The sequence below is a fragment of the Sturnira hondurensis genome, unplaced genomic scaffold (genome assembly GCF_014824575.4).
Source record: "Sturnira hondurensis isolate 20B ecotype Veracruz unplaced genomic scaffold, ASM1482457v3 Scaffold0002638, whole genome shotgun sequence".
Lineage (NCBI taxonomy): Eukaryota > Metazoa > Chordata > Mammalia > Chiroptera > Phyllostomidae > Sturnira > Sturnira hondurensis.
Genome location: NW_028075269.1, coordinates 1,016,958 through 1,043,611, shown reverse-complemented (window position 1 = coordinate 1,043,611; position 26,654 = coordinate 1,016,958). Strand labels below are relative to the sequence as shown.

The following is a 26,654-nucleotide window of genomic DNA, read 5'->3' as shown; positions in this document are numbered from 1 at the left end:
TGCGATTTCACCGAACCCTCTCAAGCACCCTGGGAGGTAGGAACACTTCTCCCCATTTTTCAGATAAGGAAACTGAGCTGGAAGCACATGAGACTTGCATAGAAGCATAGAGCTAGGAAGGAGTAAAGATGGTCCTTAAATCTACACTCTTTGACCCCGAATCTGTGATCCTCCCATACCACCTCCACCACGTTACCCTGCCTTGGGATTATCTAGTCAGCAGATGGGCCTCTTTCCTGCACCCTCTTTCCCTCTCCTCCTCCTTGTAATGACTACTTCCTGTAAAGTGTAAGCTCTGTGGATTAGGAGCTTTGTGATATTATTTTATAGGCACCCAAATCTTTCCAAATTACTTGCGTTTTGTGGCCCTGTGCCAGGTGGCTGGGGAAGACAGGCTGGCAAAGGGATTAGGAAAGCAGACACCTAGTCCAAATCCCAGCTCTGTCTCTAATTACTTCTTAGCAAGTCAATTATATAGTGACCCTCAGTTGCCCTTTCTGTGAAATGGGCATAATTGTCATTCCCTTGTAAGTTTATTATGAGAAAGACATGAAAAACTAGAGAAGTCTTAAGCCCATAGTAGACACTCAGCCAATGATGGTTATTGACTTTGAAACTAACCTCCAGATCAACCAGCATGTTTGTTTAGCACACACCTAGCACAGGCGCTAGATACCCCAGGAGACGTAAGCCTGAAGAACAGATACTTCCTGAGAAGAACCAGAGTTTTCCCCGGGGTTTTTAACACTGACAGGAGTTCTCACTGAAGTTTAGCAGATCAAGTTCCGTTCCATTAAACATGCCTGTGAAGATCGCTCTTGTCTTTTTCACCTTCTGCTTCAGCACAGCTCCAGAGCCTGGGACAGCCAAGGACGTCCTCGTCATTGTGCCCTGTGCCCAGCCCACCAGCCCTGGAACTGCACCAGAGGTGGCTTAGATGGCAGACTGACAGTGAGTAGCCCCAGTTATCCTAAAAGGAAGCTATTTTTAATTCTAGCGGCAGTGGAAACTGCATACATTAACATAATCTCAACCTCACCAAACTACTTCCAGTTTTTCATTTTTTAAAAACATGTTTTATGATCAAAAGCCATGCCCGGTGTGTGTCTGGAGCTGAGCGCTATGGAGAGGGGGAGACACCTGGTCACTGCTGCATCCTTGGAAGGAACAATGACACGTGTGGAACTGTCACTACCACCCGTGGATCTCTCTCTGCCCCTTGCACTGCTTTGAGCCAAAGGTTTTTTGGAAACCTCTTCTGTTTCTGAAGGATGATGCCAGTGGCCAGACAGGCCCTGGCAGGCCAGGCTGAGGTTGCCCCCACATTGGGCAGATGGCAGCAGATGGCACCCAAGTGGGTAGCCGCCAGCACTGAAGCTCCTGCCTCACCACGATGTCAGCCTTCCAAACTCTGTTTGTTCTTCCCATCCCTGCAGGTTATTTTTACTACAGGGGAAAAAAAGTGATGCCATTTCTCTGCATTTTATCCTGAAACAAGTCACACCAGCTCCCTCAAAAAAGCACCCAACAGATGGCTCTGGTCCCTTGTGCTCAGAGAAACAGCAAAGCTCTGGGCTGTCAGCAGGTTATTAAAATTTCATGCAACATGCAGAAGACACGGCTTCAACCTCTTTTGTTCAGAACGGCACAGAGGTTAGGAGTTCAAGTCCTGCCTCTGCTGTGGCTGTGTAACTCCAAGCGCAAGCAAGTGACCCAGCCTTGCTATGCTTCTGCTTCCTCCCTTGTAAAACGGGAATGATAACAGGGTTCAACTGATGGGGTGGTTGTGAAGATTAAATTAATCCATCTAGTACTTGGCACACAGTAGGTTTTCTATAAATACTGCTTAAAACTATTATTCCCCCTGCTGTAAACAACCTGTGCGGGTCTGGAAAGGAATTCTACGGGGCCCTGTCTAGGATGCCAGGGGAGAGGGCTGCTCTCCGGGCAACTCTGACACCCAGTACCACCCATGGACCTGGTGGAGAGAGCCGGGCAGAGTGGACAGGGGCCCAGGCTGATCTCACTGCCACCCTGCAGTCAGTGGCACTGGGCTGTTTGGTGCCAGGCTTAGTGGCAACACCCAGGGAGGAAGTCTGGAGTCTTCTAGAGGGGGTCAGAGTCAGCGTGAGGCAACCACCGCAGCTTCCGTTTAGTGAGCACTTACTGTGCGCCAAGTCCTGAGCAAGGCATGTTCAAGGCCTTCTCCGATTGACTTCTCTCTACACTATGAGGAAAGTATTATCATTATTCCTATTTTGCAAATGAGAGATCTAAGGTTACACAGCAAGTAAGCACAAGGCCAAGACCCCGCTCTGGCCTGGCCATCTGGACAGCCTGTGCTTGTCATGAATTTGTACCACTGAGGTGGGTCTGGGGGCCTGAGGGCTGCGTTCCACCCTCCCAGCCTGAGAGGAGGTTCATGGGACCCGCCCAGCCCTCTGTGGCAGACCTGGCAGAGAGAGTGTGTGGTTCCTGACGTTAGTGGGGGTGTGGGTCTCTGGGTTCCAGGCACTGCTGGTGTGAAGCACGGGCAGGGACGGCAGCCCTCTCACGTACGTGGTTCGGGGGTGGGATGCATGAACCATTCCCGTCTCTGCCCGGCCCCCGGGGATTTCTCACATCCCCACCTCCACCAGCCACGTTTGTGAGAGTCTGTTAAAATGCCATTGTGTGACCTGGAGGAGAATTACCTAACCCAGCATTGGCCATGAACACTGTGCATGAGTTGCTTTGTGTCAGACTGAGTGTGAGTAGGAAGGAAGAGCGAGGGATTCAAGAGAAGGGGACCCCGGGCAGTCACGTTTGAAGGCAGCACACCCTAACGGAAGGACCCGTCTCGGAACTGACCCATCCAGAGCCCTTTCTCTGGAAGCAACCTCCCCGCACTGAAGCTGATGGCCTCACTCAAGTTGAGGTGTCTGCATCTGGCATGGGTTTATTATATTCTGTCTTTCCAATAGCACATTTACATCTTAACACAGGCATTCAGGAAATCGCTACCTTGCCTTTGCCGGCCAGTAACTACCACTGGGACATGGCTCCTGTAACTGAGCTCTGGCTCACCCGGCTGTCACTGCAGAGCTGCCCCTTCCCTCCCGGACACCTGACACGGGCACCAAGTCCTACGCTCACTCTTCCTCCCGGGGGGCTCTCAGATCAGCATGTTCCTCTCCAACCTCAGTGCTCATGCCCGGGCCCTTATCGTCTCTCTGTGCCACAGTTTTCTCATCTGTTAAATAGGGCTACTAATAGTACCTTCCTGATAAGACTGTAGCAATCATTAAACAAGTTAATACGTATAAATTCTTAGGCTAGTACCCAGTACATAGTCAGCCTTCAATAAATAGCCATCATCGCCATCGCCCACATCAACAGTAGCACCACGATTACCAAGGACCTCCATTCTGTGGCCTGCCTTAAACATTGCGGGCAGCAGGAGGTCAGTCGAAGTGGGTCCGCGCATTGTCATCTCCCACTGAGCAGTGACCGTGCTCATTCCCACCGCTAGGCCTTGCACAAGCTCGGCTTGTCATCAGAAAACCCTTTCTTCCTTCCACATATCCAAAATCCTTTATCCCCTCTAAGAAAAGGGGTGAGATCAGAAACCGGCTCTGGTCCTGTCTCCCTGGGAAGCCTCGGTCCTCTGTTCTGATGTTGGGCACTGACGGTGCCCAGTGGCTCAATGCCCACTGCGTGGTAGGTGGAGCATGTCGTGTCTTCAGCTGGAACCCCGAAGGTAAGCACATGTGTTTGCTGTTCGGGTGTCCCCTAAAGTACATACAGACCTGGGCACTTGGATGACAGCAAGGGGGGTGCTCCAGAGCTGAATACTCTTGAGCTCAAAACCTGGTGCTACTGTCTACCAGCCACAAGACCTAGGCCAAATCAGCCAGCCTCTCCATCCTATTTTGCTCATCTGTAAAATGGGGTTAAGACCTAACCCAGAGGGTGGCCAGGGAACTAACCTGATGCTGTGAAGGAAGCCCCATCACAGCGCTGCCCACAGCAAGCGCTCAGGAAAGGTTAGCTCCTGTCCTCTCGCCCTTCAACACTCACAGGCTGTTGGGTACTATTCTATTAGGAACTGGAGTGCTGCCCAAAGGGGCCCTTTAACCCACCTGCTCCCACAGGAGGGGGAAGTCACCAGCTGGAGTCTGCCTTCTCCCATGAGAGCCTGCCCCAGCCTTTCCCCAGAAATGTCCCCTCTTTCAAAGCTGCTTTTGTGTTCAAGACAATGAAACTAGCACCCGTGCCAACTGCATAACTGTGCGGGCATCAGTTAACCAAGAGGTTTAAGAAGGTCATAAAAACGCCCACATCTCAGACTCTGAGCCCAGCAAAGGAAGAATGGATGTTACGAGGCACATAAATCCTCAGATTCCTCGGGGTGCTCTCTCTCCCCGCCTCCCAGGAGGCTGGGAGGGCTGGATGGGGCAAAACAGCCATGCCAAGATCTCCAGGAGACGCCCAAGTATCTGGACAGACTACGCCTGGGCAAGGAGGGCCTGGCAGCATCTAGTCCACAGAGAGATGTCCAGCCAAGCAGAGTCCCCTGAAGGTTGAGTAACCAAAGACCTCCTAAGAAGCCAAGAGTGTATTCTCCCATTGCCAGCCCTCTGGCTATGCCTCTTTGGGCTGGTTACATACCACTCCACCAATTCATTCACAAGGTTGTTATGAAACTCAGATAAGACCCTTTAATAGCTGCCCACGCTTGCTCTGTGCCAGGCTTCATGCTAAGCACTGTATATGAGTGGTCTCTTCCCATTCTCTCGATTGTGTCTGTGAGGTTCCATTTTACAAAGGAGGAAACTAAGGCACAGAGATCTTAAGTACTTACCTGAGGCCACACAGCAGAGACAGAAGGGGAACCCAGGCCTGTTGCAATCCCCAGCCCGTGTTCTTAATTATTGTGTTTTGCAAACAGTAAAATGCTATACGCACCTCTGGTATCACTGTTATTCACCTGAGATAGAAGGAGAATGCTTAAAAGAGACTGACGGTAATGCCCAGAGATGTAACTAGAGGCAGCGTGCTGAGAGGGTTAGTATGGGGGTGGGGGTGGGGGTGGAGCAGCCACGGGGCCCAGGCATTCCTGGCCACCCTGTACTCCCCCCCTTCAACCCACGCCCCCGCTCCCCAACACATGCACACTGTGGAACATGGGTAGTACAGGTTCACACTCATCATTTTACTGAGAGTCTTGCGCTGGTCCCTAGAGGCAAGAAATATTGTTCCCATTTTATAGATGAGGAAAACTGAGGCCCAGAGAGGGTAAATGACTTGCCCAGGGCCACATAGCTCGTCAGCTCAGTAACACCACACGTGATTTCAACTTGGATCCCCTGACCTCGAGACCCCTATTCTTTGTCTTTGTCCCTGCAGCTGTGAGATGCCCCCTCAGGCTCCCCACTGACCCACAGTGTTTATGGTTTGCTGAATCCTGGTGGCTCTTTTGTGGACTGTGTGTCTCCTACAGGCTCCTTTGAGGGCAGCGATCACATCCGGTTCAGTCACCACTGAGTCACCGGGGCTCTGCCCAATGTGATCTGCAATACAGAGCCACCAACTGGACTCGCACTGCTAAGCTTCCCTTCCCATGTGGGACTTGGGAGAGGACAATCAGCTCCTGGTGGGGGGTGGGGAGGATAACCAGGGGGCAATGACTGCCTGTCAGTAAGCCCCCATTAAATTCCATGTCAGGAACTGTATGTATGCCAAGTAGGAGGGGGAGAGTGGGCCCCCGAGAGGCCCCACCTTAGTGGCATCAGGAAGAACCTAGCTGGGCCCTAGAGACCCCCCCCCACCACGTGTGTGCGCCCTCAGCTAGGGTCGTCGGATTTAGCAACTAAAAATAGAGGATTCCCAGCCAAATTTGAATTTCAGATAAGCAACCAATAATTTTTCAATTTAAGCATGTCCCATGACACACCAAATAAACCCATAGCTTAGTTGTCTTTATCATTTATTAATACTTGTCAATACTTAAACATAATTTAAAATTACGTAGTATTTATGTGAAATTCAAAGGTAACTGGGCCCCCTGCTTTTTATCTGGCAAACCCACCTGGAAGTACCCTAAGCTGTTGGGGCGTGGGGGGATTATTTCTTCAAATGGCCTGAAAAGAATGTCCCTGAGGGCCAAGGGGACACTGGAAAAGGCCAACTACAGTCCCTGATGAGCAGGAAGCTCCCAAGGAGCAGGAGGAGGAGAGCAGCTCCAGGCGGGGAAGAGGCAGCCAGCGGGCCTGTGGCCTGGGGAGCAGGTTCACGCTGCTTTCCTGGCCTGAGGTGGAAGGTGGAGCTGCCCCAGCTGCTCCCCATTAAGCAGAGCTGGCATTTCAGAGCACGTCACAGGCGCTGGCTCCCAGCCCTGGAAGTCAGCGTCTGGCCTTTGAGCCAGCACTGCCCGCCCAGCCCCAGCCCTCTCACCTCAGTGGACCAGACTAAGGGCCCCAACAGGCCCATTGTCATCCTGCCTGGTGCCTCAATGGGGCCATTCAGGGGTTTGGGGACCAGTCCCCCTGGAGGGCACTTCCTCCTCCCCCACCAGGGTGCCCTTGGCCATAGCCTTTGCCTGTGTGGGTGGGGGGTCTGGCTGTGGTGAAAGCAGCTGGCAGCCAGGCCAACATTACTGAAGGCTGGATTGTTGACAGAGGGCACAGAAATGTCCCACATGTCACGGGACTCCAGGGCACTCTGCCCACACTGTGCCCCACCCCCATCCAACCCCACCCCACCCAAGGCAGCTGGGCTTCCCAGGGGCCTGTACCTGAGGACCACGCAGCAGCAATGCCTCCCACCATCACTGAGGAACACAGGACGATATGTCAGAGCCAGACTGAGTTCAAGCCCAGACTTTGCCGAGATCCAGCTGTGTGGGGTTAGGCAAGTTACTGCACCTCCCCGGGCCTCTCTTTCTCCATCTGTAAAATGAGATCAATGAAATCTACTTCCTCAGGTGGAGGCTGAATGAGATAAATCATTTCGGCATGTAGTATGGAGCCAGGAACTTAGGTGCTTAATAGATGTTCCTTTTCCCTCTATCTCTTCTTATTTCTAGTTCTTCCTAATGCACCAAAGAACCCGGAAAATGTGCTCTCCAGGGACCAGCAGATCCGGGCCGCTGCTTTGGGAATATCCTGGTTCGGGCTTTATCAAGGCAACACAGGGCCTCTTGTAGACCTGGGACTCTGGCTGGGGCCCCTCTCAGCTCACACAGGAGCATTTTAATACACAACTCCTCATCTTAACTCTGGTCCTCTTTCTGCCACCCCTCTCTGGGGTCACGAGTGTCTCAGATCCACGAGTGCCTCCCAGATCTCCTGCCCCAGGCTGCTCCTAAGCCCTGATTTTTAAATGAGCAGAAAGACTGATACTGAACTCTGGGCCAGTGTCAGGCAGTTAAAGACAGCCAGCATGGGCCTTGAACACAGAACCAAGGGGCACTCACCCAGGGCTCATTACCATTCACCAGGAATCCTGGTTAACTCTTTCCCATGGCTGATATCCTGGTGCAACGCCCACCCTACATGGCAACCTAGCCCCTGGCAGCAGGGAGGAGAGCCAGGGCTGCCTGTCCACCAGAACCCTCTACCATCTGCTCAGCAAACCAAGTCCAAAACATGCTGCCCAGTTTTCTCTGGAGCTTGTGTGCATTCAAACCTCAGTCCCTCTTACTGTATCTGGGGTCCCTTTCTTGTGTGCCTCGACTCACCCAGCTCCCTTCTCCCCTTAATCCTCCAAGTGTATCTTTCACTATGGACCAGTCAAAGAGAGTGGAGGCTGCAGGCCAGCATTTGCACATTCATTTGGTCACACTTGTCAAAAATACGCATTCATGGCTCTGGCTGTGTAGCTCAGTTGGTTAGCGTGTCATTCCGATATGCCAAGGTTGCAGATTCAATCCCCAGTTAGGGCATATATACAAGAATCAACAAATGGATACACGGGTAAGTGGAACAGCAAATCAATGTTTCTACCCCCCCACCTTAAATCAATAAATAAAAAGAAATAAAATAAAATTTATTTAAAAAGCACGTATTCTTGGCCTCCCCCAGATCTGCAAAATCCGAGTCTCTGAGGCTGGAGCCCAGGATTGTGCGTATTTACCAAGCCCCCCCAGGTAACACTGATGCACAGGGAAGTTTAAAAACCACTGTCGTGGAGGAAGAGATGCATGCCTGACATCTCTCTCTGGTCCCATAGGACCTTTTTTGCACATTCCCTTTACTGTTGTTAACTATCTGAAAGAATGAATTAATTGGTTTCCCTATTGCCAAATTACACTAATATAATTGAGCCCTGTCATCTCATTTCTCAACTGCATTCTGCCTTGGTTCTTCTTGAGAGGTTTCTATCCATATATTAGGGTACAGCAGAAAATACACATGCATGCATGCACAGGTGCACACGCCTGAGACCTAACACTTAGGGAGAATTCACCACAATGCCCCGCACTCACCATGTGCTTCACACACATCATGGTGTTTAACGCACAGAGCAGCCCTGTGTGGACCTCTCATGCCTCCAGGGCAGATGAAGATGCAGGGGCAAGTTTCACAACTTGCTCAAGGCCTCACCTCCGAGGGGGTGGAGCCAAATCCCAACCCTGATCTGTGTGGCCATGACCACTTACACTATCCTGACATCTCAGAGAGGCCAGTCTCATCCAGGAGATCTCACCCAAGTGTGCATCTAAATACCCTCAAAGCCCTAAGAATACGGATGCCAAAGCTTCATCCCAGGCCTGGATTTGTAAGGAAGCCGTCTGGGCATGTGTCCTGTTTTGACAACTCCACAGGTTCCTGGCAAAAAACCACTGGGCATGTGCCCAGGTCATGCCAATTGTGGACGTAGGGTCTAGAACGAGAACTCACATTTCTTGATTCTAAGGACAATGCTCTTTCAGCCTCTCCACACTGCCTCACATGCTATGGTGCTCCCAGTGGTCAAATGGATTTTCTACAGCCTCTTGAGGAGCATCTGGACACACACACATGCACACACGCACATGCCTGTGCTCACGCAGGTGTCCATTCGCATGCAGGTGTGTGTCCACACACAAACAACTTCTTGATACCAGGCTGACCATCTTTGAGTCACGGGGCAGCTTTCCTGTCCCCACTCAGGGCCAGGTCTAAGCTTGAGTGAGGCTGGGGAGGTCCCTCCTCCAGGTGGCTTGGATAGGGTTAAATGAGACAAGGCTAAGGGAGCAGGGGAGGTGGCAGAAAGCTCTCTAGACTCCCTTCACCACCTTTCTTCCTCCTGCAGAGTCCTCAGTGAGGCCACCAAGGCCTCTTCCTCCACCTGTGATGGCCCAGGTCTGAGACACAGGTGTCCACAAGGACAGTAGGTTTCCATGGCACCAGTGAGCATGTGAACAGCTTTTAAATAGCCCTCGTTTACACAGAACAAGATGAAAAAGCTCTGACATCAGCCTTAGACAGTCATTTCACAAAAGCCTGATGCAGGGGCTCAGTTCATCTGCTCTGCTCTTACCAATGGGTTTTCCCCGAATCAACACCCAACTGCAGCATGATTTAAAGAAATGCCTCAGCAGGCAGACAGATTGCATTTACACGGCACCTATCTACTGAGAGAGCTTTCCTAGGCAGGGATCAAGAGCCCAGCACCACCATCTGAACAAACCCCTCCTCTTGATATTCCAGGACACAACCTGCCTCTTTTACAACCGTGTGCTGAAATCATGCAATGAAATTTCCAATTGCAATTCAAGGAGAAATGGAAGGAGACTTCCAAAAAGAAGAGAATCATGGGAGCTGGGCTCTGTTCCGGCTGTGGGAATAGCTGTTGGAACTAGAAAGTATTTCACAGCAGTCTGTGAGAAAGACTGGAGTGAAATGGCCTCTAGCTCCTGAAAGATGCCAACTCGACGAGCCAAGAGCACCCCCAGCAGAGTGGAGAGCTGAGGTCCTCTGATTCTGAGCTACCAGGTTATAGACTAGATCTCCCAGAAGCAGTTACCAGATAGATTACAGTGCCTCCCAACCCACATCAGGCTGACCAAACACTAGCTACAAAGAAAAGTACATAGGTGAATATGACAGAACAATGTGAGAAATAGAGTGGCCATGTATTCTAGAAGTCTCTTTTATGATAGTATCTTCTAGGATTGCCCTGTCCATGCCTCCCACGACTAATGACAGGGCCAGGCTATTAGAGGCAGTGGGGTCAATGATTCCAGAGAAAGGTATTGACTGAGTCCTTTGTGGGAAGTGGATTTCTCTTAAGTACTTCTAAAGGGGTGAGGGCATAAAAGCTCCTCCATTTACTAAATTTCAAATTGTCTATGAATTATCTGGGGGGTCTTGTTAAAGTACAAACTCTCATTCAGAAGGTCTGGAGCCCAGGTTCTGCATTCCTAACAAACTTCCATGTGATGTCATCAATGCTGGTCCACAGACCATACTTCTATTAACAAAGGTTTAAAGCACAAATAGTGACCACAAGAGGAAAAAAAAAAAAAAAGGAAGGAAACTGGTGGGAAAAGGGAGCAAGGAAAGAAAAAGAGAAAAAAGGAGGGAAGGATGAAGGAAGGGAAAGAAAGACTAAAGATAAAATGGAACCAGAACATGTTGGCAAACCCAGTCTTCCGCTCCACATTCTACTGTGAGCATCTCAGAGCCAGCCCCAAACTCAGACAGAGTCTGCTCATAGGATGAGGATTCCCCTCCCTGAGCCAAACCATTACCTTTCCCCAGCCAACCTGACTCATCCACTTTGCACTGAGCCACTCACCCACCTTTTGCGCTAGGAGCCCCCATGAAAGAAACAAAACTGTCAAAGCAATGACATTTCGACCCATTAGCATTGTAAGGGAGACACTACAGATTCCTTAGTAGGATCTGGAGAAATAGTATAGTAAGAACCCTGGACTTGAACTCAGACCTGGATGCTAGTCCGAGTTCTGTCTAAAATCTTGCACAAGTCCCTGTCACTTACTCACTTTATATTTAGTAAACACTTAGTAAACATCTACTAAGTGCTGGGCCCCACATCTGCTGCTCAGAAGCCTGAGAAATGACCTGTCCTATGTGAGCCTATAGGCCACCTTTTGGAGCCCCTCCTGTTTCCAGTCTAATACATCTCTCTTTCCAACTCTGTTTCGAGGATCAAACTACCAGTTATTTTTAAGAAACAAAAATAATCTGCCCTATTAAGGGAGAGATATTTTAAAACCACTGAATGGATTTTTCCTTCCCTGCTCTTTTTATTGATACATCTCCTCTCCTTCCAGTTCTAAAATAAGCGCCCTGTCTGCCCGTACACTAATCCAAAGGCAACACACCGCAGATGGCGTGGCCCGGGGAGAGCCGGGCGGAGGTCGCTTGGAAGGCACCGGCCTGGAGGCTACAGCAAGGCGGCCCGGCCAGCCTGGCCTTGCCCATGGCCTGCTTCCTCTGAGTCCAGGTGACGAGACGCTCTTCAAAACAGCAGTGGAATGTGGCACGAGTTGGTTTTTGCAAAAAAACAAATTTCTGACCGCATTCCAGTTCTTTGGAATGGAAAACCAGCAGCATCCTGTTACAAAATGTACCAAACAGTTCATGTCAGATACACAAGTGTGGGCGATTCGTATACTTCAAATCTAAATGTGGCTAAAAATATAAGGAAGCCGGCATATATTTAGCCAGGTAAGCATTTCTAGGGATTAGGTCAAATGTATTTTGGTCTTTGCAATTCAGAGAAGAAATGATTCCAAAAGAGTGAGAAGCAGGGACTAGAGGGAAAGTCACACAGTCCGCCAGGCAGCTAGGAGTCCCTGATTCCTGGTGACCATCTCCAGTTTGAGGGTGCCTCTTTGTACTAAATTATGTGTTCTTTCCCAGTAGAGAGGCAGCATCTTTCAAAGAACAGAGCCCAGGCTGCTATAGGAGGCAAGTCACAGCTGGGCTTTGGTACCTCTCATACTGAAGAACCTTAATCAAGTTTCCCCCTGTGCCCAGAGGTGCACATGTCTCTTCTCCCCACCTCAGCTATATTTGGGTTTATTCGCAGCAGCACCAAGGGAGGAGCATGCATGGGTGAGAAGGCAGGCTCTGAGGGCTCCCCTGGGGTGTTGGGCCTGGCTCCTTCACAGGTGGGTGGCCTTAGGCAAGTTGTTGTGCTCTCCATGCCTTGGTTTACCTGTAAAGTGGAGGCAATAACAAAAACAGCTACCTCCGAAGTTATTGCTTTTGTGATGATGAGTTGGGAAAGCTCACATGAAATGCTTAGAAGAGTACCCAGCACACAGTCAGTGCTCAGTAAGTAACAGTGATTGTATCTACCTCACGCCAGGCACTTTTATACACGCTAATTGCTTTAATGCACATGATCCAATAAAATGCTACTTTCCCTGGGGAAACTGAAGCTTGGCACAGCTGACCTGTCCAAGCTGTAGTTCAACAACGATTGATTGAGGGCCTACTATGTTCCAGGCCCTACACCAGCGCTGGGGAAATGAGAGACCAGGGAAATAAATGAGAAGGTAGGATCTGAAGGTGGGTCTGACTTCCTGCTTGGGGTCAGGAATGGGGGTCCTAAGAGGCCTGTCAGAAAGAACATAAAGAATATGACATCAAAGAGTTCTAACACTGACCACGAAATCTTGGCCACATTTCTGGCCTTCTTGGGGCCTCATATGTAAAACAGGTGGAAGGCCACTAGACTTATCACCGCGTTTTGAGGCTTAAGTGAGATGTATATGTGAAGTTTCTGGTCTATAGGAGGTATTCAGTGGTGATCTGTTGCCACCATTATACCAGCCACAAAGAGGTTCTGACTTTTCTGATCCATTAAGCCAAATGCAAAAGCTTTCTAATAGGAAGGAATTAAGAACACTTAACTACTTGGCAGAAGGGAGGGGAAAAGAACATAGCTCAGAGCTGTTTCCGATTCTTTAAACCATCAGGTCCTCCAGAGCAGAACATCTGATCACCATGAGTGAGGTGGAATGAACACGGGGCCAGGAGTCTGGAGGCCTGGGCTCCAGTTTTTGCCCTGCCCTTGGAGCTGGGGGATGGTAAGCAAGTCTTCCCCCTCTCCGGGCCATGGCTTCCCCATCTGCACAAAGGAAGTGTGGGGACAGATGGCCTCCCAGCTCTGCAAGGGCTTAGCTGCCCTAAGTCTTTGAGGCATACACCACTAAGTAGACGTCCCAAGTAAGACTGGTTATTCTAAATCTGGTTTTGTCACCAAAATTGTACTTTTCCCTCCAGGGCTGGCCTTCCCCCTTCCCCGGACAATGAACGACCGAAGTTAGCACACCACACCGGAAGGTCTGACAGCTCTGGGACATTGGTGGCCCACACGTTTTGACGTAAACATGCGTCACTCACAGGTCTGAAAAGAACCAAAGCAAATCTGCACAAAATGGGGACAGTGTGCTGAGCTGCAGCGAGCAAGCAGCCTGCGGCAGGAGGACCGGAAGGAGGTCCTGCCAGCTGTCAGGCACATGGATCCCCCAGGCCCAGCAGCACCGGGGCGACCTGGTGGACAGCAGTCCCGGCAGTGAGCAAGGGAGATGGTGACCAGATGGCAGGAGAACGTGAGCAAAAGCACTGGGTTCCCCATCCTCTCAATGTGGAGCTTCTGGAAACAGGCCGGGACAGGCCCTGGAGGCGCCGACCAAAAGGAAACAGGGAAAAGGCCAAGGCCCGGAAAATGGGCAAGCAGGCTTCAAGGAGGAGAGAGCTAAGAGGCTCAATTGTCATTTTTTTTTAATGTATTGATTGATTGCTTTTAGAGAAAGAGGAAGGGGGGAGAGAGAGAGGGGGAGAGAAACATCAATTTGTTGTTCCATTTATTTATGCATTCATTGGTTAATTCTTATATTCTCGTCTGTGCCCGGACTGGGACTAGAAGCCATTAGCCGTGGCATAGTGGGAGAACGCTCTAAGCAGCTGCACTACCCAGCCAGGGCGAGGCTTGATTGTTGTAAGCAGCACCTCTGTACGGAACTCAGGCCTCTTCCAGTTACTAGCAGAAGAAGGCAGTGGTTAAGAGCGCAGATTTTAGAATCAGGAACACTCAGGTTCAAATCCTGCCACTGTCCATAGAGCTGTGTGCCCTGCACACACTCCATGACCCCTCTCAGGCTAGGCCTCACTGATGCCTCATTTTCTCCTTACTGGCAAATCGGGATCAATAATACTGGCTCAGAAAGTTCACGTAAGGATCAATTAAAATTAAGTATGGAAATGGCACAAAAATAGTTGCTGTAATCATTATTCGTAGAGGGCGTGCCCCATCCTAGGACTCTCTAAACCTTTCCCTTTTCTTAACCAACTAAAATCCTATGGATACCCTTCTCAGGTCCCCCCTCCAAAGTTGGGGGCACCCACCAAAGCCCATGCCATTCTCTCCCTGCCTTCCGGGGTGCAGTATCGTCGTGATCACACCCCGACAGAGCTTCCTTTCCTGGAGCAGACGGACAGTTTGGACACAGTAGACATCCTGTGTGAGGGAACCTGCCTGGTCCTTCTGCCCACCCGAGCAGGTGAGTTCCCCTAAGACCCAACGGGGGAGAGCTTTGCTGCTGGTCTCGGCCAGTGTTCAGGCTGCCCGTTCCCAGGCTTGGCCACCCCCCATCCCTTCTCGGTTCACATCCCAAGAAGGAGTTCTGTAGGATCCGTGTTTCAGCCACAGCTTTATAACACAGCTGGTGCTCAATATCCACATATTCCTATTTTTAAATCCTTCCTTTTATTGTCCCACTCCCGTCCTTCTTTTCTCCTGCGAATATTAACTAAGAACCCAGTGCGTGCTCACTTGAACCCAAAGGGATAAAGAGAGACGCATCCTTGACCTCATGGAAGCCGTGGTCTGGCCAACTAAGCATTCACAGTCCAAGCTGGCGGGGGGCTACAGAGCAGGCTGGGGGTGCTACAAAGTAGGCTGTGGGAGAGTGAGACAGCGCATCCAGACCATGATCGTAGCAGAAGGCTTCCTGGAGGAGATGACGTGAAGCCTCAACTCGAATTGGTAATGATAGGGACAATTTAGCAGACCTAAGTAGGGGGAGAGAGGAGGGTCAAAGCGGAGAAAAGAGCCTGCTTCCACTCATACTCTTTACCGTCTCAATGTCTAGACTGGTATAGTACTCAACAAGAGGTTTTAATATATTTTTAATATTTTTTCACTTTTAAACATTCCTGTTCCATTTTCACCTGTGTAAACTTCTCAGAATTTTATAAGAGATTACCCAATCAAACCAGATCCTTTGATTTCCATAAAATGCCAGCAACCATTCTGATGAAAGAACAAGGAATTAAGCCAAGCTTCTCACACTACACCAGAAAGCAGATAAGGAGTCTGGTGGTAAACCTAGTGAAACCAACCTGGCCAGGCTACTAAGTGTGAGTGTACACACACACACACACACACACACCCCTGTTGGAGCTATGTTCTCATGGGCACACTGCAGATGTCAAGGGGGATTGCTAACATACACTCTGATTAGACAGGGCTTTGTTTTGTTTTCCAGCATTTTATTGTGAAAAACTTCAAACACAGAAAAGTTGAAAGAACCGTATGTGTCTCTTCACCTAGATTCACCAGTTCACATTTTACACTTGCTTTTGCTTTCTCTCTGCAGACACACTCACTCTTTTCTTTCCTGAACCACATGAGAGTTAGTTGCTGACATCAAAACACTTCACCTCGAAATATTTCAGCACGTACCTCCCCAAAAAAGGATGTTTCCTTATATAACCCTAATACCACTAGGTTGGCTGGAGTAATGCCATCTTATAGAAGGAATCTGCATTCAAATATCTGCTCTCGCCTGCAAAATGACCTTTATAGCATTCATGGTTTTGCTCATGCAGGACCCAGTCAAGGAGTTCTCACCGGATTTGTCTCCATTTCTGGCGTCGTCCTTTACCCACCTTTTAAATTTTTTTGTCTTTCATGGCATTGATAGTTTTGATGGTCTGTTGTCTTAAAGAACGATCCACAGTCTGAACGTATCTGCTTGCTTCCTCGTGCCAACAGATGATTTTGATCCAATTTCCCATTTTTCCCTCCCTCTGTCCAAAACCAGCCCTGCCAATCACACACAGGATAACACTTCGTGAGGCCTGGGGTCTCGGAGAACTTGGAATTTCACACATCCCAGATGAGTTCATTAATATCATTAAGAAACCTTATTATTATTTATTACTCAGCAAGTATTTAATATTTGAAAGAATATTTTAATATTTCCAAATTCTGGAGCAGAAAGGAACAGCCAGACAGCTGAGATTTTATAGCAATTTACTTTGATTCGGTATTAACAATGTCTTCTCAAATATTTTTTTCAAAGTGCTTTCACACTTGCTATTTAAGAACTTTGACTTTGGGGTCAAACAGATAGGAGTTACATTTCTAGGTCCACCACTTCACCAGATGTACGAGGTAGAAAAGTTGCTTAACTTCTCTCAGCCGCGGTTTCCTTACAGGGTTTAAGTTGCTTACACCAGCATCTCATTCATGATAACTGTCTCCATTAAGCTTCACAATAACCCTTCGAGGTAAGCAGAGTAGATATTACCCTGTTTCTTTTTATAGGAGGTAACAGAAGCTCAAAAGACAATGTGACCTGCTGAAGGTTATGCACCGCAGCGTCAAAAGAGACGACTAGAACCACAGTGGCTGACTCCCAGAGCTGCCATGCCTACTCCTACTCAGGAAGTAGCACCTCCCTCATGGGCTGTTATGAGGATTCCATGAAATACCACATTTCTCTTGCTATGCGTTATCCTGGTACAGAAGCCACATTCAGTCTGCGTCAGTGACCACTGTGTTAATTATTCTCGTGTCACACTGCCATGAGGAACTGATTTCCCTCAAAGGCCCCTAAAGAACCCTGGAAGATAGGCTCATAATAATTTTAACCAAGCCCCCATTTCTATCCTATCTTCAAGCCCGCAAAGACAGAGGGGTTGGCCCTGACAGGTGTGGCTCACTTGGTTGGGTGACATCCTACAAAGCGAAAGGTCACTGGTCAATTTCCGGTCAGGGCATATGCCCGGGTTGCAGGTTTGGTCCCCAGCAGGGGCGTGTATGAGAGCTTCTCTCCCTCTCTTTTTTCTTCCTTTCCCTTCTCTCTAAAAAAAATAAATAAATAAAATCTTTTAAAAAACACAGAAGGGTGGAGTTGGAACAACTGAAAATTCACTGAAGGTATTAAGGTTTTGATTGGAAGGAGAGACAAAATATTTGGAGGCTGTGGGGCCATTGTTTGCAAAACACAAGAGAGGGTCTGTTTTCCTTGGGAAAGGAAGCACTGAGTCGTGAGTCATTCTTCAGGTTCTGTGTGGGAGGCTGGGGTTCCTGCAAAAACCTTTGTGTGGCTCTCTATTGTCTTATGTGGACCGAAGCATAAAGCCTGACCCAGTTTTGTTCCCAAAATCACATGGTTCATTCAGCCCAAGACATTCTAGGAACACATTGTCCATCTCCTGGAACAATGTGACCAAGTTGCCATTGAAAAAGAAGAGACAGCGCCACCATTGAAATTGGCCCTGTGGCTATTGGTAAAACCATTGGGCAGCTGGCCAGGGCTTGGGGCACCCAATGACCAAATTGATCACAAGGTCTAGCTCCCATCACAATCAGGCAAGGCGTGAGAAAAGAGGGATTTGCTTCTGTCCTCAGAACAATAAGGAACCATTCAAAAGTCCAATCAACGGGACTGTTTCATTCTTTGTCTTGGGCAGGGCCATCAGTGTGATCGCCTCTGCCGTGCCAGCTCAGACTGGGCGTACAAGCGAGCCTTCCCGTATGTTTGGCTTGCAGCAGATCCCTCGGTGTGGGTAGTGCTGTCGAGATGGCGTGTCTGGGACCAAAACGTAGAGGTTTCATCCACAACTATGGAAATGACTCATTTAGAGGAGGTTGTTCTTAATTTACTCTTGCTTCCCATTCATCCAACCAAAGCCCTGCCATGTTCTCTGCTTTCACGGTGCAAGCCATCTGTCTTCTCATGTAATCAGCCATGCACTTGGGAGGCAGAGAGGTAGAGTGGGAAGAACATGAGCTTGGAATGAGGCAAATCTGGTTTCCAAACTTGGCTCTGGCTTTGGATAATAAAAATAGGCAATACCTATTCCTTGCTTATTACACACCAGGCATGGCACTCAGACGCCTACTTGTATTATCTCCCTGAATCCTCACAGCCAACCTAGGAGCATCAACATTTCTTCTTCATAGATGAAGACACTGACATTTAGATACTAAATACCTTGTGCGAAGCTCAGCTTCCTCACATAAAATCCATACTGCTTTACATTTTACCCAGTTTCTTGTGTCTCAAATTAAATTGAGACACACGCCACACACGCGCGCAGACTACCCGGCACACAGCAGATGCTCCACGAAGGTTCCCTTCCCCGCTGCTGAACCTGATTCTAAGAAATAAAAATCTCTGACCTTAAGCCAAAATCGCACTGGGCGGTTTGGCTTTGTACAACCGGCTTCAGGAGCTTCACTAAGGCCCAATGAAAACATCTCTCTTGAGGCTACATCTCTTATGTCTTATAAGTAAATAACATGAAATACCAATATTTGGTGTTTCTATCTTGGTCACAGAGGAAACGAGTGTGAAAAGTGGGACGCTCTTCTGAAAGTTGGAAATTGGGCTATAATTCCTCCAGCCTGGCCTTTGATGTGTGTGTGCTTACATGTGCTCATTACTTTAAGCTGTTCCATGTGTATATATTTGTATATGTGTGTGTACATGTGTGTATATACACATATCCAGAAGTAGATGTATTTATATACATATATATACACACATAATGATACACTAAATAAGCCACCAGTCCCACCCCTAAAGTGTCTTCAGAAAATTAACCCATGAAATAAGCAATAATATGTGAACTATAAACATTCTTGCGTGTTGGCAGATAACCATGCTACACATTCCCCTCCAAGAACTGAGAAAGAGAAGAAAGGGAATAACACAATAGCAAAAAAATGCACTAATCAAATCCATAATCAACTTTGATGATGGAGCACAGATTCTAATCAAAACACAATGGAGTAAAGTTGCAACAGGTTGTAAGCTTGGAGCCGAGTGCTCTTCCCAGGGGCCTTGCCTGCATTTTCTTTTTAAACATCTAAAACACCCACAGAGGATTTCAATCACTTCTAATTACTTTTTTTTAAAGAAATGAGTTGCAAGTTGAGCACCAGGCTCCTAAAAACAGGAAATATCAAAGTATTATATATAATTTTTTTCCTTGCAACTGCTTCTTAAAAATAGGCCAACCGCTCCTCAAATAGCTCAGGAGCATTCCTTATCTGAAGGTCGGCCGGACAGGGTTTCTGAACTAACACAGAGCCTATCTCTAAAACAAGTCTTTGCACATGGTCATAATTTATACACCACGTTAACGGAGCAGATGCTATAAATGTTCATTCCTGGGGGAGGGCCCAGGTATCCCAGCACCAGGAAGGCAATCTGGGAGGAGGTGCTGCTGCAGAACACAGTTTCCCCCACTGGGGGCATTGAGCCCCAGCTACAGGTTTGTGGGAGGAGTCAAGGTGAGGGGCTTGGGGTGGACAGTGGAGCTGCACCTCACAGCTGTTTTCTGGATTGCTGGCTACGTTAGGTCTTTTTACACTTGATGGAGGAGAGTGGTCTTGGGGAAAATGGGCTGTCGCTGGCTGAAGAGAATTGCTGCATAATAAAAGGAGTCATGAGAATGGCTTCCTTTCGCCTGTAACTACCACACTGAATATTCTGGACCCCAAGCTAATAATAATCATCACTGTCATTTTCCAGGGGTCTGTTATGAACCGGGTCTTTCGGGGACACCATCTCCCCAGCTTCTCATCACCACCCTGCCTGCTCAGAAGTACTATCCACTAAGAAGCCAGCATGCGAATCCAATCCTTCAACTGTGAGAAGACTTAGTTCTTTTTCTCATCACCTTTTAAAAGGAAGGTACCAGATACAGAGCCATTACCTATTGCATGAAGATGCGGCTTCCCTGTGATGACATCAAGTCCTGCTCTGCTGCATGGCCCTACTTCTCATCCTTCCCCATCTTGCTCATCTCACTGCTTCTCCTCCCCTCCCAGCCACTTGTGCCTGTTTCTGAAACCCAGCCACCTCCTGCCTCTTCCGCAAAGCCCTCTGGACTTCTCCAGCCATCACGGCCCTTCTCTTCCTCTGAACCCCCAGCATACCTCTTAGTCCTGTCTCTGTTTTGCCCTATTGCCCTTGGTACATCAGTTATGCCTCCCAACCAGACTAATAAAATCCCGAAGGGCCAGCCATGTTTTATTTAGCCTGTTCATCTGCCAGAACATGCTGAAGAAGGCAGCTACGGAGAGGGGGAAGACCACCGGCCTTGAAGCCAGAACAACCTGAGCTAGAATCCCTGCTCCACCATACTGGAGCAGGATGACTCAAAGCTAGTGACTCCACTTTGCTGTGTCCACTTACTCTTCTAGCTCAGTGGTTAGAGCAGTGGTCTTATAAATTACAGCCTGAAAGAAATCAGGAAGTCTCTCTGATTACCTCTGAATAGCATCGTGGTTAAGGGCACAGAGTCCACAGTCAGCCTGTCCAAGTCCTAATTCTGCTTCTGTTACTCACAAGGCCACTAACCCAGTCTTTCCCTCAGTTTTCTCTGAGTAAAATGACAGTAACAACACTTATTTCACTGGATTATTGTAAGAATCAAGAAGCATTTTATACAATATCTTTAGCACCATTCCTGACACATAGGAAGTAATGTATAAATGATTTGCCGTTATTCCATTATTATTGTTATAGAAAATGCCATATCTGCTCTAAGTGTTACTGTGAGGATAAAATGAGACTATCTGTAAAGAACCTGGCACATCAAGCCCTTGACAAATGGTTTTGCCCTTCCCTCATCTTCCCACTCTGCCAGTTGTACTAGGCGGGAGATTGATGCTCTGATAATCCTTGTGAACCAATGGACACCCCCTCAAGGGCTTGGGAGAAGAAGCTGCGCCTTTTCTTACTTCCAGGCCATTAGATCTAGATAACATGCCCTACCTCTTGCTTAGTGACATAAATAGCTGATTTTTATTGTGTTCCTTGTTTGCCAAACACTGGACTAAACACTTCACATACTTTTCCCCCCTTAATCCACCCTATTTGTGTGGTTGTTCATGTCCATTTTTAAAGATGGGGATAAGGAGGCCAAGAGAGGTTAACTGACCCAGTCACCCAGTTATTATTCCATGGCAGAGACAAGACATCGTGGATATCCACCTGACTTTAAAATCTGTGCTATTGTCCTGACCAGTGTGACTCACTTGGTTGGGTGTTGCCCAGCAAAGCAAAAGGTCACCGGTTCAATTCCCAGCCAGGGCAATGCCAGGATTGTGGGTTTGGTCTCTGGTCGGGACCCATACTCGAGAGGCAACTGACTGATGTTTTCCTTTTCTCATCGATGTTTCTTTTTCTCTCCTCCTTCCCTTCCCCTCTTTCTAAAAAAATTAATGCATAAAATCTTGAAAAAAAAATACTGTGCTATTGACCACTGCGCAATCCAGCTTTCTGCCCCGAAGCTCCTAAATAAAAGGAGAATCGGAGGCCCAAAGACATCGTTTGCCATTTACTTCATTATTTTCTAAGTATCTTCTAGTAATAAATACTATGTTTTGGATTGGGGACGATAAATGTCAAGCGAGATACAGTCCTCAAGCCCTAATGGAGAGGCTTTCCTACCTGGTGAACAGGCACAGTGTCAGGAAGGCTGTTGCCTGGTCCAAAGAAGGAAAAATCCCTTTTACCAAGGTCACTCTGACACCAGGGTGGGGCAGTGGGAACAAGGATCTGCCACATACCACAGAGAAGAGCCCCAAGAAAGCCCAGACTCATAAGTAAAGATCAGACTGGTAAAAACCAGGATAGCCTATTGGGGAGTGGCGAATTTCCTTAGTCCATCTAAACCATCCTCATGGCCAGTGCGCTGAGGGCAAGGCAAGGTGGAATGGGGCATCCTGGGAAATGTGCACCAAGGGTGAGAGAGGGAAGCAAAGCCTTGAGGGAAGAGGACCATGCCAGACCCTCTGTGAGCAGCAACAGGACGTTTTTTTCAGGGAGGAGGTGATGAATCACCTTTCTCGAGCCTGCCCAGTGCAAGTCCTCCAATGATGTTAAGTGAAGGGTCAGATGGGCAAAGCAGAGCAGCTGCCTGGGTATGAACAATCAACCCTGGCATCTACTTTCTCTCTGATTCCTCAGGCCCTCCTCATCAGCCTGGATGTGTGTCACACCCCAGAGTCACTGCTCTGGCCTCCCACATACCGCCCACCACACCTCGTAAGGCCCACCTCCAAGGATGAAGGGGAAACTCTGACAAGACTGTACCCCAAGTTCTTTCCCATATCAGAGCTCACTGGACAAACCCTGTGGCCAACGGCAGAAAAACAGAGCAGAACACAAAAACCCTAGCGGGGACAGGCCCCAGGAGCATGGGGGGAAACCATGCCTTCCTCCCACACGCCATCACTCAAACCTGTCAGCTTCCAAAGACATTTAGCAAGTGCAGCAGCTAGGGGCATGCTTATCAGCCTGGCGTGGGAGCTTAATCTGCTTTGAGGGCCTTCTCCAGCCCAGAGCTCCAAAAGTCTGCTTACAATTAGCTTCCAGCTCCAGTTCCTACATCAGAAAGGCTAGGAATGTGTTGAGTTCTAGCCTCTGATCAGAGAAAGCTCCAGGAGAAGGTGGAGACAGTGTCAGTAGAGAAGCAAGTGCCAAAAAGGTCAGCTGGTCTGTTGCCACTTCCCTGACACCAGCCCCAAACTACCTCCCCCCCTCTGCCTTCCCGTCCCTCGTCTCTCCTGACCAGGACAGTCACATCCGTCAAGTCAGCCTGTCCCCAAAAGTCCCTGATGACTGACTGCCAAGAAAATACGAGGTGCCCCTGCTCCCTCCTACCACAAGAGGGAAGAAAAACAGCAGGGAGGGCAGGAGGCCAAGAGAACCTGATTGGCCCTTGCTGATTTCCTTAAAAGAAATTGAATGGCCAGAGCCTGCCACCCAGCCGAATTGGGTGATGTGAGCTTTGTAGAAAGGTAGAAGTCACCACTTCTCTTCAAGCCACCCCTCACCCCCACACCCAGTCACCCGGGCCACAGAGCTACTGGCTACCAGCAGCAGGATCTACTACCCAGGAAGGAGGGGCTTAGCTTCAGGCCGCCATTCTGAGCGGCCACCCCCACCCCCACCGCAACAGCCAGCCAAGACGCTAGGAGTCTCCAGCTGGCTGCTTCAGCTGGTGCACCGGGCACTCCTACTGCAGTCCCAGCACCGTGCCCGTAATCCTGTTAGTCCAAGGGATGGAGCAAGGGCAGGTCATCTTCAAGACAAGGGAGCAGGTTCACTGCCACCCCCAGACTCCTTTTACTGGATATTGCAGCCACAGGGGCATCGAGCCCAACAAGGCCTCTGATCATTCCTTGTCAGGAATAAAATCTCCGCAGAACCGACAGACAGACAGACAGACAGACAGTCGATACAGCTTTTGGGGCACCAAGCCCTCCACATGCAGGATTTGACATTTCCAGCGCTGACAGTTAAAAAACAAAACAAAACAAAACAACGACAACAAAAAAAACACCCAACCTTGCCCCTCAAAAGGAAGCCGCAGGCATGCCCGCACCCGAGTCTCATACGGATCCTTCAGGCAAACCTAGGCCACCCGGACCACACCCACCAACCAGGCCACTCTCCTCGTGCGTCCCCCAATCTGCCGGCCTAAGTGGATCGGTTCCCTTCTCTGCCCGCAGGATAGCTATTTCTCCCCATCCTGCCATGCCGCCCCCTAAAAAAGTATTCACCAGCCCCTCTAGAATATTGTCCCGTCACACAGCCCTTCTCACCTGAGTATCGAACCCGTTTTCCAGCGAGCCGCTCTTCCGCAGCGGGAGCCCCTCCCCCGCCAGCTCCTGCAGCCCCTGCGATTTCAGTGGGATCTGGCTAGGGAAGGTGGTCTTGCTCACCTCCACCTTGCTTCCCAACTTGAGGTAGCAGGGCTGGGGGCCGGCCCGGGCCGGGGGCACGTGCAGGATGGGTGCGGCGCTATGCACGGGTTTGGGCAGTCCCGACTTCATTTTGGAGGCGACCAGGATGGCCGGCATCTTTTCGCGGGGCTTCGGCTTTCCCAGCACGTCCCTGGCAGCGGCGGCGGAGGCGACCGCTAAAGGCAGCGCGGGCAACAGGGTAGGCGCCGGGCCTCGGCCCTCGAGGCGCCCACCACCAGTGGAGGAGGGAAAAAATCCCCGAGTCGGGGAGCTCGGAGCGAAACGGTGAGCGCGCCTTGGAGATGCTGGAATGCTGCGGAGGACTAGTCTCGGTGCTCAACTGGTCCCACCTGGATGGAGGCTGCAACCGGGTCTCACGCCCCTTCTGGGCGGCCAATTCAAGGGCTCTGGGAGCTCAGTGGCTGTTGCCTCTTGCGATTCTCCTCCTGGGAACCCGAGGTTTGCAAGCCCATATTAACTTGTCACTGCATCTCCGAAGCGAGGAGGCCCCTTTGGAAAAAAAGGTGGCGGGGACCCAAGCCTCCTGCTCCTGGAGCCTGCGGGTGTGAGCAGGCGAGGGAAGGAGCGAGCTGCGGCGGAAGGGAAGGAGAGAACCGCGAAGGAAGAAGAGGGAGAGCGCACGGAGCCCGAGACGTCTCAAGACCACCGAGAGGCAGCTGCTGCCCTGAGCGTGAGCACCGCAGTGTCACCCACGACGCAGAGGCGCAGCGAGAGCCCCCGAAAGGTCTCTCTAGGCGTGACAGTCACCACTGCCCAGAAGCCCCCCGGACAGATAGCACCTTAACGCCTGCGGGTCTGCACATGCTCCGTGCGCTATAGCGCAGCAAGGCTGTGGCCGTGGGGCGCGGGCACCGGGACGCGCGGCTGGGCAGGGCTGCGCTCGCGAGTGTCCGCCGCACTCCCCGGGAAGGCTGCGCTGGCTGCGGGGCTCAGTGCAGGGGAAGACGGGCTGCGGCCGGCGAGGCTGCGGCGCGCGCTGACAGCCGGGACCGCCCCAGCGCGCCCATTGGTCCGCAGCGCGCCTATCAGCGGCTCCAGATCACACAGCGAAGGGGCGTGGCCTCAACTCCCAGGCTGTGGCCGAAACTCTGGGGCCGCGCTTGGCAGCAAGTACAAAGCGGGCTGGTGGCCTCTCTGCGGCACTGTTCCCGCGGCGCGCTTCAGCGCGGGCCCACACCCCCATTCCCTGAAAACTTCTTTTGAAAAATGCCCTTTCGAACGCAAACGCCCGCCTCCGGGTCCCGCAGGCACGGCTCCGGGGAAGTTTTGTTTCCTTTTTGAAATTATTCTGGTCACCTTAACGGTTTAAGTCTTCCGGAGTCGCGCCCGAGGCCCCGCGGCCCCCCATCTGGCCTGGGCAGGGCTGTTCCTCGTCTCCCGCGTAAAAGACAAGCCAACCATTTCTCTTCTTTTCTGCCTGCTCTGCCAGGCGGCCCGGGGGGCCTCCCAATAGCTTCCTCTTCGGTTTTCAAAGGCTGCACATTTCACTTAACTATTTGAAGTATTTATGGGCAAATACAATACCCAAGGAAGCTTGCCGCTCTGAAACAGCTCCTCCTTGCAATCTACCACAAACTCTGTAATTAGAGTGCCCCGAGGAAGCCAAGAGAGGCTCCATGACCCTGGCTGGCTCAGGCCAAACCTTGCTGCATTTCACGTAGGAGCCCCTCCCTGGCAGTGCCTTGGACACACTGGCCCCACAGGTTCCTGGACTTGAATTTCCTGGAGGATTTCATCCCTCCTCTCAGTTGCAGTTTGAGTTCCTTGCTGACTCAAAGGATATGAGAATTGAAAGGGATAATCCAGGCAGGCCAGAACCCTCTCGGTTCACGGGTGAGGAGCCCCCACCCTATAAAACTGCCTGGATTTAAATTGGGCAAATTCTTTAATCTTACATGCATCCGTAGAAAGCTTTGGTTTTCTTAAGGAGATTTGACTACATTTCTGTGATGTGCTGTTGTTTGGATTAAATGAGATAGCGCATGACAGTCATTTGGCACAAGTATCTGGCCATGTAAGGGGCCAATAGAAGTTCAGTATTGTTATTCTTATTAATTACTGCTACCCCCCTCCCCCAGCCATCTCTGACTTTACGTTGTTTGTCTTCTCTGTCTCTGAGATACAGGTTTTCTCCATACACCCACCCTATACACTGATTCACAACATTGATAGCATTGATTTTTCATTACCCACACCAGAGGAAACTTCAGTTTTAAAACAACCTCTTAAAACAGCACTAAGAAATAAGAAGGTGCTTTCTTACCCTGGTCTGTTCCCTCTTCTGTCTTATTCCCCTCCCCTTTCTATATTCTGTATAGCAACTTTTACTCTAGCTGGGCTAACATGCACACATTCTTGTATAGAAGATCCAGTATCCTACCTTCCTCTGAAATTAAATCACATGTGGTCTCTGCCACTTTGCACTCTTCCCTTTGCCATCCAAAGCCACCTAGTTATTGATGGTTGGATGTGTTTATTTTCTTCTGAGAAAGACTCTGTAGCCGCATTCAAACATTTATTAGGGTTTCTCAGTGTCAGTATAACACTGTGGACAGAAGAGCTGCCCAAATTTTCAAATGAATGAGTGAACGATGCCAGCAGCTCTTCTCTAGGAGAAGAGCCATTTAGAT

General features: G+C 49.7%; 1 protein-coding gene across 5 annotated transcripts in view; it reads right to left on the bottom strand.

Annotated features, from left to right (window-relative positions):
• The window catches only part of NAV2 (neuron navigator 2), a 370,498-nt gene extending 345,778 nt beyond the window's left edge, over positions 1 to 24,720 (bottom strand). For 2 of the 5 annotated variants that reach the window (XM_037040372.1, XM_037040375.1), the window contains exon 1: positions 23,863 to 24,719. In XM_037040372.1, the coding sequence (XP_036896267.1) occupies positions 23,863 to 24,120 (258 nt within the window). In that variant the 5' untranslated portion in view covers positions 24,121 to 24,719. Of the gene's footprint in view, positions 1 to 23,862 lie in introns of all 5 variants that reach the window. The other 3 variants (XM_037040373.1, XM_037040374.1, XM_037040376.1) reach the window with 2 other exon arrangements.
• Positions 24,721 to 26,654: the final 1,934 nt, after the last annotated feature.